This window comes from Cebus imitator, unplaced genomic scaffold (assembly GCF_001604975.1).
Source record: "Cebus imitator isolate Cc_AM_T3 unplaced genomic scaffold, Cebus_imitator-1.0 Scaffold43, whole genome shotgun sequence".
Taxonomy (NCBI): Eukaryota; Metazoa; Chordata; class Mammalia; order Primates; family Cebidae; genus Cebus; species Cebus imitator.
Window position 1 is genome coordinate 5,469,286 of NW_016107358.1, and position 13,443 is coordinate 5,482,728.

Below are 13,443 nucleotides of genomic sequence, written 5' to 3' on the forward strand. Positions count from 1 at the left end.
TTCTCATATTTAATTGTGAATAAACCCGCCAAAGTCACAGAAACTTTCACCTAGAATTTTAATAGTTATAGCTTAATTAGGATTGTGACCCATCTGGGGTTGAGTTTTGTGTATGAATGTTAATGATTTTTTTTGAAAATTCTTATTTTGAAAGTTATGTTTTTCTTTATCATTACATTTTATTTTAATTCTGTCAGATATTTTTCTTTAATTCTTTAAACATGAGTTCTTTTAATTCTTTGAACATAGTTATAATAAATGCTTTGAAGTGTTTTTCTGCTAAACACAATCTCCTTATCCACTCAGAGTTAATTTTTATTGACAGCATAGTTTCCTGAATATAGGTCACACTTTCCTTTTTTCCTGTCTTGTAAAAAATTTGTCAAGAACAAGGCATCCTAGATAAGATATTGTAGCAAATATAATTCTGCATTGTTTCCTTCAGTGCTGTTGTTGCTGTTTTGCGTGTTGTTGTTGTTTTACTTGTTTTCATTTGTTTTGGTTATAGTAACTTGCCTGGACTTAATCTGTTGAATCTGTCTTCCCCATGATGTGTGGCTGCTGATGTCTCTGCTTATTTTAAGAAAAATGTAAAGGTTAAGCTTATGCTGGCTTTCTAGTGGCTCCTCTGTGTCTGCATAGCTTGATAGTCCAACCAGTGATAGTTCTCAAACACCTTAACCAGTAAGACTTTCATCTTCTGCTGATGGATCTGTGGGAGGGTTTGGGAGCTCATTCAACAGAGTTTACTTTCTGCCAGGCCCTCCTGGGTCTTTCCTGTAGACCTGCATAGCATCCAAGTCAATGCAGGATGTGTAGACGGCTAGACCCTCTTGAGTCTTGCTTGCATGTGTGCACAGCCTCCCAATTAGCCAGAGACCTTAGGAGCAATCAGCTGGCCCTTTTTTGGCCCTCTTGTTTCTAGGTTCTTCCTGCCAAATTCATGATTAGTCAAATTTTTCACTGCTCTGCCCAAGTGGGACTGCAATTCAGGGTGGCAGAGTCACGGGTTTTCATCATTTGCTTCCCACTAGTTTGCTACTTCCACTTAAAATAAATACAACGGGGTGTGGATTTTCTGCCCTAGGATCAAATGAAGTCATCTCCCACCAACAGCGAAATTGTGTTTTCTTTGGCCAGACTTTTCCTGGCAGCTTTACAACACTGGTCTAGCTGGAATAAGGTCGGGGTAATGGGAGACTGCAGATGCTGGGGCAACCTCAGTCAAGAATGCCATAGACTCCCCCAATTCTTAATTTGAGCAGTTTTCCACTAATGAAGTTTTTCTCTATTTGTTTTTCACCTCGGGTCCTTTTCCAGAGCACTGAGATTATTTTAGAACCTTTTCTTCTTGCAATTTTAGAATTCTGTTTTAAAGGCTGGGATTTGACAATCATCATTCTACCATGTTTATATCCCACATCATCATTTCTTTTTTTTTTTTTTTTTTTTTTTTTTTTTTTTTTTTTTTTTTTTTTTTTTTTTTTTTTTTTTTTTTTTTTTTTNTTTTTGAGATAGAGTCTCGCTCTGTTGTCCAGGCTGGAGTGCAGTGGCATGATCTTGGCTCACTGCAACTCTGCCTCCTGGGTTCAAGCAATGCAATTCTTCTGCTTCAACCTCCCCAGTAGCTGAGGGTACAGGCGCACACCACCACGTCTGGCTAATTTTTGTGTATTTTTAGTAGAAACCGGGTTTTGCCATGTTGGCCAGGCTGGTCTCAAACTCCTGACCTTAGGTGATCTACCCACCTCTGCCTCTCAAAGTATCAGCATTATAGGCGTGAGCCACTGTGCCTGGGCCCACATAAACATTTCTGAAAGATACTTTTTGGGGTGTAAAATTTTGTATTTATGATTGTTTTTCTTTCTGTAAAGATGTTCCCTTCCTGCCTTCTGGTTCACATAGTTTTTTGATAAGTCTGCTGTAATTCTTAATGGTGTTCTGCTGTGTGTAATATGCCTCTTTCCTCTGTCTGCCTTCAAGATATTTTTTTTTTGGTGTTCATTTTCAGTAGTTTATCGATGATGTATCCACGTATGTTTTATGCTAGTTGGTCTTCTCTGAGTTCCTTTGAATGTGAGCTTTGGTGTCCATCACTAACTTGAGGGAATTCTTAGCCACCATCACTTCAATGGTTTTTCTACCCTGTTCTCTCTTATCCTTTTGCATTCAAAATTACAGGTATACCTGATAATTTGAAATTATCTTATCACTGTTGGATTCTCTGCTTTTTTTTCCCCTCATTAAAAAAACGTCTTCATGATGAAATTTGAGTAATTTATATTGGTGATAGTTTGAGTTCAACTGATTCTATCCTCCGTCATGTTGACACTGCTAATGAGGTTGTTGACAGCATTCTGTATACCATATTATTTCTAACTTTTTCATTTTATTCTTTCTTACAGTTTCCGTCTCTCACTGAAATTCCACATCTAGCCAGATATGTTGTCCACCTTTTATATTAGGGTCTTTAACACATTAATCATGTTGTTTTAAATTCTCTATCTGACAGTTTCAACACCTTGGTCACATCTGATTCTGCTTCTCTTGATTGCCTTGTCTGACAGAGTGCCCCTTGCCCCATTCCCCTTTGCTTTTTGATTTGTCACCTGACTTTACTGGAAAGCTGGCCATTTTGGGTAGGACAGTAGAAACTGAGATAAACATTCTTTATGCCCAGTGATGACATGCCTTTTATTTTGTCGGCCTTTCAATGTGTGGGGGTCAGTCTGTCTAGCCGGGACAGGACTTAGCTGAGTGTGTTGGTTGCTAAGGCTATCATCAGTATGTTACTGGCTGAGAACTCCTCTAGTCTTAACTCATGCTTAGAGTGGTGGCTGTTAATAGGAGAAGTTTCTTCAGCGTTGGCTTAAGTATCAGGTTTAAGTCCTTGCATTACAACTTTCCTTTAGACAGTGTCTCTCTTTATGTTCTTGCTCCTTTTCCACCAGCACATTGACAGTACTTGGTACTCAGTGCTTGGTAGCCTGATGGTAGGCTGTGTGGATATTCTCCTCAGGATTAAGCAGGACCTGTGTCTCTGGGTCTCAGAGATGAGGACATCTCAATGATCCTGTCCCTGTGCCTTAAGTAGGAGACTTCTGATAATTCAGGCCAGGATATTTTCTTGCTCCTACCACAGGGTTACAGGGTATGTTTGTATTCTCTTCTCCCAGCTGCCAAAAGTCTTAACCTGTGGCTTGGTGCAACAGGGTTTATTACCCTTCCAACAGATGAGGCTTCTGTTCTTAGAAGAGGTAGAGGTGGAATATTCAGGTAAGGCTTTGTGCTTTTCTGGAGTGGCTACTGTTCCTCTCCACAAAGCCTGCATCACTAGGGAAGCTTTCTCTGGACCAGCGTTTCTCAACAGCAGCTCTGTTGACATTATGGATTGGACAGTTCTTTGTAGCAGTTGTGTTTGTCTATGTATTATAGGATGTTTAGCCACATTACTGGCCTCTAACCACTGGATCCTGCAAGTTTGGACAACCAAAAATATCTCCAGACACTGCCAAATGTCCCCTTGGAGGCAAAGTTGCCTCCCATTTGGATCCACCACTCTGTGCTCTCACCTTGCCCCCAGTGTTTCTTCTGAGCACCCAGAAGGTCTATGGAGTAGAGCCTGTGAGTAGATGTGAATTTCCCTTGTGTTTGAAGATCCTGTAAGTTCTATACTGTTAACTAAGCCACATTCAGACTTTAGACATTTTTTGACAATTTTTGGGTGAATTCTTCTTGCTGACTCGTAAGGGGTCCCCTACCTACTTCAGTAAGCAGGTGCTTGCATCCTGTGACTCCCTGGAGGCACTTTACTGTCGCTAGGTTTGGGGTTAATCTGTTACCCTATGACCTCGGCTCTCTGATGAGGTTAATAGCATTTGTATATTTGCAGATTAGTTAGGATATTTATTGCTTTACATTTGGGAATGATGCCCTTTCCAGCTTTGTACAACCCTAAGTGGAAGCTGGAAGTCTGATATACACAATCTTAAAAATTTCTCAACTATCCTGTAGAGCAACTGGAGACTTTCAGAGGTTAAGCAATTCCTGTGTGCAGGAGATTTGAACCAACTCTTTCTTAACCACACACATCAGTCCATTCCATACTGTTGTTCTTACTCCTCTTTTTACTTATTCCTCAGTGTAGATTTAGACCATAATGCAGAAAACTACTGGGCAGGTTGAAGGGGAGAATGATGGTGGAGGTGGAGCAGTTTGCCATTGTGGGTACCAGGCCTCCTCTCATGTCTCTCTCTCAGAAGTTTCAAATTCAGATGCCTGTAGAGGCCAGGCAAGAAACGGAAATGAGTAGAGTGTGCTGGGTCTATGTGGGCTCTAGTTTTCCTTGACACTTGTGGCCTTGCCTTTGTTAGTGACAGGAGAAACTCTTTCTTTATAAGAAAAACATCAGTGTAAGCTAAGGATTAGCAGTTTTTTAAATTGGGGCATACATTGTGAGGGCTCCTGGACACTCCCTGTTGTCTTAGAGCCACCTATGAATATTACCTATCTCCCTTGAGGTCACTTCATTCAACATGACATAGTGAATATTTATCAAGCACCCAGTGCTTCCCAGGATCTCCTCTTCCTTCCAAGGATGTAGCAATGACTACTCTCCTCAAGGGAGAGTACATTTTGGTTTGTGGTCTGCAGTAGGCAGGATGGGAACTGTGGACCTAGAGAATATTGCCTGAAAAACATGCTGCCACCACTCACCTCTGGCCAATTGCTGCCAACCATGAATGCTGACCCTATGATGCCACAGCTTTTAATTTTCCAAGACAAATCAGAATTGGATTTCTATTTTAAGTTGCAACTTTCTTATTTTTAAACATTGGCTCAGCATTTTAAAAATCACTGTGGAGGTTAAACAAAATGTGTTTGCAGACAGAATCTGGCTTGTGACTTCTGTGAAACACCATTTTTGCCCTTGCTGGTCTGCTTGAGAAGAGAAATGCAATGAAACAACAGCTGTAGCCATGTTAATTCCCTTCTCTGGAAGCAATGAACCGGTCATCAGATTTGGCAATTCCAAGGCTTAATTTGCAATATAAGGTCAACAATTTCATTGAAAGCCATTTCGAAATCAGCCTTCAAGTCAACAAACAACAAAATGACTATACAAATCAGCAATCTTATTAACCTGGACTCAAGGGAATGTGGCCAAGAGGTTACTTATAAGTAGGGGATATTGCAGTTATTAATCTGCTTGCAAGTTGAAGATTGGCTTTTAGAAATTATCCCTTTTGCAGGCCTCTTGCATTTCTATAAACTTGCTACAGTGTGATCCAAACCTGCAGTCACAGTGTGAGTTTTGCACTGGTGCCCATTTGTTTATTAAGTCTAGGGTTTCCGATAAAGCTTAAGATTATTATTATTATTATTATTGGTAAATTTATAGTTCTTTTTTTAAGCTAGCTACTTTGGACTTTTTTGACGCTAGCTACTTTGGACTTTTTTGACAATGAAGATCTTTTCTCCATCTCCCAGGTTCAAACGGTTCTCCTGCCTCTGCCTCCCGAGTCCTGGGATTACAGAAGCACACTACCATGCATGGCAAATTTTTGTAATTTTAGTAGAAACAAGGTTTCACTACGTTGGCCAGACTGGTCTCGAACTCATGACCTCAGGCGATCCACCCTCCTCCGCCTCCCAGATTGCTGGGATTACAGGCATGAGCCAATGTGCCTGGCCAGCAGTGAAAGTCTTATAGACAGTTTAGCAAATCAATCAGTTTTCTGATTGGCTTCATATTTTACCAGTTACTCAAGCAATAGCTTTTTGTTTTATTTATTTATTTATTATTTTTTTAAATTGCATTTTAGGTTTTGGGGTACATGTGAAGAACATGCAAGATTGTTGCATAGGTACACACATGGCAGTGTGATTTGCTGCCTTCCTCCCCATCACCTATTTCTGGCATTTCTCCCATGCTATCTCTCCCCAACTCCCTCCCCCTGCTGTCCCTCCCCTATTTCCCCCCTGACAGACCCCAGTGGGTAATGCTCCCCTCCCTGTGTCCATGTAGTTTTTTGCTTTTTAAAGGGAATGTGGTAGCTGATCATGAATCACTAACTTGTTAAAATTATTACATACTGACAGATTCTACTCATTGTCCTATGAACTTCTTGTTCTCATTTTCTTCACCACTCTTTGCTCACGGGTTTCTTCCATTTCCCTTCCCCATTTGACTGTTTGTCTATTCCTCAAAGTTCGCTCTGCTGCCTGTGCACATATTTACTGGGTCCCTGCATCCTTCACACTGCTCCAGCTCCTCTGGTCTCTGGAACCCAGCCTCATACCTCTTTTCTCCATCCACACCACTTGCCAGAGCTCCTTGGCAGCTGAAGGGCTGTTTTCCACCTTTTAACAATTCTTTCCCAATTTTGAGGTCTCTGAACTAAGCCCTGAGAAGTTGTGCTGGGGACACATTTTCATGTATCAATACATCCATCACAACCAACACCTTGCTTAAATCTATTCATGCTCTAAAGCCAGGTCACATGTTTGGTGAGTTTCCTTGGCTCAGGCTGGGTCATCTGCTTTCCGTCGCCCATGTTCTGCTGGTTGTCCCTCAGTTGTGAGGGTCTCACAGCAAACCCCAAATTCCAGCTCATACAAACTCAGTGACTCACATGCTTTATTGAAATAATGCCTAATGGAAGCTGTCAGAGATTCCCAAGTGGGGAGGCACCTGGTCCACTTCTGTCGCTCCTGAGACAGGGCAGTAGACATCTGTATGCCTCCCCTGGTGACAGCAGCTTTGGACTTCCATCAAGCTGCTTTCTGGATTCAACTCTACATTTTATCTGAGATAATGAGGAATTTTGATCTTCTTTTACAGTTATATTGGGTCTTATATACTACTGAGACTGCATTCTGAATATTTGTGCAGAAAGGCATTTAAAATGCAGTCTTCTATGAAGGAAGACAAGTGGTCTGCCTTATTTAAAGTTTCCTGAGCATTCTATTTATGTTAATAGAGGTAACCTGGGCTTTCTGGCTTATACACTTTGGGTTATATGTCTGCAAAATAAATCTGTGATGACAGTAACCTGAACAATGTTACAAATTACAAACATTTTCAAACACAAATAGGCCAAATTCAAGGAAAAAAAATTCTGCTCCACGTTTGTTCCTAGAAATATATGCTTTTGAATTTCTCTTCAGCCACTGTGCTGTGGAAAACAAGCAAGTCAAACTTCAATTTCTGCCAATTGTTTAATTTTTTAAAATCTTGATACTGGTTTTTTCTTTCAAATAATTTTACATGTCTTTGACTTACTGTAGGAAGTAATTCAGCGTAATCTTTAAAACTTTTAGGTGGCTTTTACATAAAAGAGCAGGAGTTTTAAAATTAGCACTAGAAGGACCAAAATCTTTCATTTTCAACATTGATACTATTCAAAAGCTCATATATACTTTGTGAAGTAATTTTTTAAAACAATAATAGATAGCTCTGAATAAAATGTATCACGTGTATCATTCATACATGATGGGCTTTATTTTACTGTCAAGTTCTGATAACCATTTCAAAAGGGCAAACTTCAAGTTTAAAGTTTAAAAAACTCTTATTTATTTATTTTTTTTTAAGAGACAGGGTCTGGCTCTCTCACCCAGGCTGGAGTACAGTGGCACAATGTCAGCTTACTGCAACCTCTGCCTCACAGGCTCAAGCCAGCCTCCCACCTCAGCCTCCCAATTAGCTGGGACTCCAGGCACATGCCACCATGCCTGGCTAATTTTTGTATTTTTTGTAGAGATAGGTATCTCACTATGTTTCCCAGGCTGGTCTCAAACTCCTGAGCTCAAGCAATCCACCAGCCTTGGCCTCCCAAAGTGCTAGGAATACAGGTGTGAGTCACCATGCACAGTCTAAAAGACTCTTTTGCTGAATGTTTACAATAATTTAATAAATGCTGGGATCATCGTTCGTTTAAAAAGCCCGTTTATTCAAATTATCTGGGGACAGACTGTTTTCTGGTGTAGTATTTCTGTCAATTAAAATAATATCAAATGGAATAGTTTGCAGATTCACCTTAATAATTTATTGTGTGACTTTAAGAAGTTTTGAGGGTTAAAACCACATTTCCTTTCATTATAATTTTTATATTTTATATATTTGCTGGATGATGTTCTCAGGGTTTAACCTGCTTGGCCCCTCAGTACACATATTTACCATTGACTTTATCAGATATTATCTATTTATGATGGTTGCAAAACTGGATCATAATTTTTAAATGATAAACAGCTCAGCTACCTAAGGCATGCAGCAGCAAGTTGTCATTGTAACTTCAGTGCAATTGGAATTTGTCACTTTTGGGGCATAAAATAGGAAATTTAAGCCATCTAAATCAAATCTGAAATTTTCCCGGAGATTGCCCTTGTAAAACATTTTGAGAATATTGACTGACCCTCTGTTTATTATGAGTCTGGCTTAAGAAATGAGCCAACATGGTGAAACTCCATCTCTACTAAAAAAATACAAAAAATTAGCTGAGTGTAGTGGCAGGCACCTGCAATCCCAGCTACTCCGGAGGTTGAGGCAGGAGAATTGTTTGAACCTGGGAGGCGGAGGTTGCAGTGAGCCGGGATGGTGTCACTGTACTTCAGCCTAGGTGACAGTGTCTCCAAAAAAAANAAAAAAAAAAAAAAAACCAAAGAAAGAAATAAGCAACAATAAAAGTAAGATGCTAGCTTATATCCTGTTGACTTTATACTTATATTTTTTGGAACCATTAAGTAGCATTGTAGCTCTCCAATCCCACATTGCTTAACATAGCTCATGTTTGGGTCAATTTACCTTGGTTTTTAAATATTATTTTTCTTTTTTAGGGAAACTTGATTTCAATCTGTGCATTGCCAAGGGCAAGAAGCTGAGAACATGGAGAGAGAGGTAAGATTGATGTCATAATAGGCCCCTCTTTAATTTTTTTCTCCTTTAAAAGCAAGGCTTTTAAGCTTGATTCTTTCGTTATCCGTGGATGGAAAGGATAGAAGTGACTACAAATGTAGCCTCCTTTGTAGCACTCACGAGTAAAGAGGATGATTAACGAGTGCAGCAGGCAACGTCGTAGCAAAAGAGAGTCTATGGAAGAGAAGAAAAAGTGCCTCAGAATTCCCAAGGATTCCCATGATCCATAGTAGGACCTCATGGTGCCTGTCTGCTGTTTCTATTTTTGATTAGATTTATAAACACAGCACCACATATTTTCATGTGGCTCATCGCCTAGGGGCAGAATCAGATTGGCTGCACTGGAACTGTGAGGCTTGTGAATTTTGGGCAAGGGCTAGAGTGAAATAAGTAGTGTAATTGTTTTTGTGGAGTGACCGTGGGACCTCCTCTGTTCTGAATTACACATGGCTCAACCCTTTGACCTGACCAGACTCTGCAAAGGCTGGCAGGAGTCCTAACACTGTGCTGAAAGGGTCGTTGCTGAACAAGCTGGAACATTATCTGTCAGGCCAGATGTGGGCCAACAAGATTCAAATATATTAATTACTAGTGGGACACATTTGCGACCACTTTGACTTCACTTAACCCGTCATCATATACGTTATTATTTCAACAGGAAGTGCCAATGTGGAGACTATTCGGAATCCAAAGGTAGCACAGATCCTTTGATAAATAGATTATTAGGGTTTTTTAAAATTTTTTTAATTTTTAGTTTACTAAATTTTAGATCATCTTTGGTAATATTTTGCCTGATAATTCAAACGTTATTATTTTGAATTTTTTAATATCCTCAGGTTTGGGGAAAACGTCAGAAGCCATGATTAAAACTCTTTCATCTCAACAAGTTTAATTCTTTCAAAATAGATGCTAATCCACAGATAGAATTCCTTGAAAGAATCAAAGCTAGGGAAGATGCAGAGAATTGGGAAAAGGTTTGGGAGAATCATAGGTGCTGACATTTGTGCAATTGTGGAGAGTTCATTCTGTGATTCACATGATGATCAGTTGGATAAAGATGTTTCTATCTATCTAGGTAAGATTTTAAAGTGACATCCTTGAATTTTTATTTTGGATTCAGTAGCTTAAATTTTCAAAGGCAATATAAGCAGAAATCTCAAGTTTATTTTTGGGCCCTTGGCATTATTACCAAAGCTAGTCCTATTTCTGGAATACGTCTAAAATTTTTAAAATTTACTTTCTTTCCTTGCCAATGCTGCAAAGTAAAGGTCTCTGCAGGTATTTTATTTTTACACCCACATGGAAATAATTTAGCATTTAAATGTTTGCTTTCTTATCTGAGGCAACTCGGGCTGAATATTAATTTAATTCTTAGTTACATGACACTTAAAGTTTTCTTTAAAGAGTACACAACTTTGTGTGTGTGTGTGTGTGTTTTTTTTGTGGGGGAATTGTATTTGTCTCTTACTACTGGGATTCTAAACATGAAAATAGGGAGGTCTTCATCAATTCAGTTACAAAAAAAGAAAAATAAAAAACAGGACAATATCCTATAACCTCCCCAACAAAACTGCATTCAGCCCTACCCAGTCTCATTCTCATTAGCAGTGAAGGGTTTACTCTCCCAGCAATCTAACATGGAATGCTTAGAGCAGACAGGTGCAAATTGCAAGCTGTTTCACTTTGGCTGTTATCCCTTGAATCGACAAAGTAATAGACTGGGAGAACAAAAAAGGTTCCAGCTCAAGCTGCATAAATGAAAGTCTTAACAGGGACACACCAGCTGGCTAGGAGAATTCAGTGTAGTGAATACTAAACATTACCTTTGTGCCACTTGCCAAGGAAAAGGGCTTCAGTGACACCCCCTCCCTTTGATGATTGAGATGATGTGCCTTCAAAATCGTAGTTTGCTTTATTGTAAAGGCGACACTGTGGCCGAAGTGGATGAGAACGGAATCCAACATACCTGTTCCTGTAATGTTGCCATCATTACACTCCTCCGAGCCATTCAGGCATGATTAGGTTCCTGGAGTGGGACCAGATTGACAGTATTTCTATCCATGTCTTTTTTGGCTGAGCCAAGCAAAGCCCCAGAGCAGTAAAACAACAAAACACAATCACTACCACCCCCACCTCCCCGGCAAGATGAATCTGCTGAGCTAGTCTGCTGAAAAAAACAGTTGTTCTTATTAGGAACACCTAATTTTTCTTCATGGTAGAGCCATGCCACGTCAGTATGTGTAGGAATCTAAGGTATGCGTTTCCAAAAAGGGACCCTAACTCTGTCATTCCCAAGTTGCTTCTCTTTGTGACTTCCCAGTATGCGCAGGAACTGTTGTCTGCAAGAAGGAACTTGCACTTGAGCTCTGAGGCTACTGACTTGGTCTGACCATGCAGATCAGGGTATGAAGAGAACTGGAGCTGGCCTTGTTTACAGCTGGACAGAAGAAAACAGCCAGACACAAATGAGGGCTGACGGTTTCATGAAGCACAATTGGTTGATCCCAGATGCAATCTGACTGCCCTGAACTGAGCGATGATCCGTACAGTATGCAGAATTCACTTCTTGCTGGTCTATGCCCACCAGCCTTGGAGGAGTGCTCCCTGTGCCTCTCAGCCATGGCTCTGAGAGCAACCAGAGCTGAACAACTGCACTGCGGGACTCGATTCCTTCTGACAACAATCACATTCTTTTAAAAACTTCATAGGTTTTGGTTGTCACTGGTTATAAATGAGTTAGTTGTTGTTCATGTTTGCTACTCTGTCGTAGATTTCCTTTCAAGCTGAGAGTGTCCGCATCAAAAGATATTTGTTGCTTTTTAATGAAAAGGAAAATATTATTGGAAACTATCAGTTCTTAAAAATTTCAGGCTTTCAGGTTTTTTTTTTTTTCTGTTCAAATCACAAAGTATTGTTTCTTCCACATTATTGACTATATTTAATGGAGTAGCCTTACTAAAATTATAAAAAACTGATTTGTCACTATTTAAACACGCATATGAATGTGTTACCTTTCAGTTATTGAAGATGAGTAAGTTCTAGAGATCTGTAGTCCAGCATTGTGCTGATCATTAACCCTGCGTGGTTAAATTTGTGTTAAGAGGGTAGATCTTCTGTTATCTGTTCTTATTACAATAAAAAATGCTTTAAAAGTGTGTCACTTTAGGGAATTACTTTGTGTTATAGCCACTAAATAGAAACACGAAGGAAAAAGCCACAAAGCCTATCCACAGTAGATTTATTAATAGTCAAGATTTCTAGAGATTTTACTGATCTTCAAAACTGAACAGATATCAATGAGAAGCAGGAAGATGCTGGTAATGACATTTTGTTTCTTTAATTTTTGACATACAATATATGAATTTAATAAGTTAATGTGAACTTATTAAAATGCTAACATTTACATAAATACACCAAGTTAACTACTGGTAATGAATGAATTGATGTAAAATATGAGTGAAGAATTTTTTTGCATGAGCTAAAGAGATAAAAATCTCATCAGGAAAGAGGGACTCTGAATTGAGAATGGGGTGGAGGAAAATGCAATTTACACCACTTAAAGGTGCCCATGTGTAAAGGAGAAAAACAGTGAGGAAATTGGCAAAGGGGAGAAGTCGGAAATCACTCCTAATTTCCCCTTGAACATATGTTAGTAGTAAAGAGGTCACAAAATACAAACCATTGCTTGGTGATCCTCTCAGAGAATTCGTCTCTGGTGTGTACAATCACACATTGCTTTCCTTTTAAATATGTGAACTTGTGAAAATATCTTTGAGACCTTTATAACATTAGAGAGCAAGTCCATAATTTCATTTGAAGTCCTTAGTAAGGAAATGAGGTCTATTCATAGGCCACATCCATCTATTTAAAAGCATGTTTAACTCGATCTGAAAGGAGTGAAGTGCCAAAACTACTGAACCATGTCAAGAAAACTAGTATCTGTGGTTACCTCAGCTGAAGGCTCTGAAAAAAACAATCACACTTCAACTTACTTCTTCATAAAATGTCAGAACATTTGGTGCAGTTGTGAACTACTCTTTCTAAAAGTTTACCAAGCTTTTAATGAATGTAGTCTAATCTTTTTATATTAAAATGGAGAGAATATGTAAATTTGTGGATTTGTTTTCTATTGTTATTTATAGCATACATCCTAATGCATTTCTAGCATACATTTTAACACTATGCATCTAAGCAATTTTTAGAGTTTGTATCAGATTGTGAAACAACCTCCTAGTGTTATTTGTATCTTTTAAATTAGAGCAGTTGTGCCGAATACACCATTATACCTTATGGGTATAAACTGAAGCATTAGAATCTTAGAATTCTTTGACTAAAGAAGAAAACATGTTTTAAAAATTATTGAACTTTTCTCCAAATTATATTTGTTATGCATTTTCTTTAAAAGAAGATCTGGAATACTAGTTGAAGTGTTTTTTTATTGTCATTTTTTCTTATGTAGGTCTCCCATCTCCACCTTTTGAGAAAAATCCAAAGATCTTTTGTGTATATTGTTTTCTTCAATTTTGTTT

The 13,443-nt window shown here is 39.0% G+C and overlaps 1 protein-coding gene across 1 annotated transcript in view; it reads left to right on the top strand.

The window, feature by feature from the left end:
- The first annotated feature begins 8,871 nt into the window (after positions 1-8,871).
- OFCC1 (orofacial cleft 1 candidate 1) overlaps positions 8,872-13,443 on the top strand; it is a 207,467-nt gene continuing 202,895 nt past the window's right edge. The window contains exon 1 of the mRNA XM_017526722.2: positions 8,872-8,896. Coding sequence (XP_017382211.1) covers positions 8,885-8,896 — 12 coding nt within the window. The 5' untranslated portion in view covers positions 8,872-8,884. The remainder of the gene's footprint in view (positions 8,897-13,443) is intronic.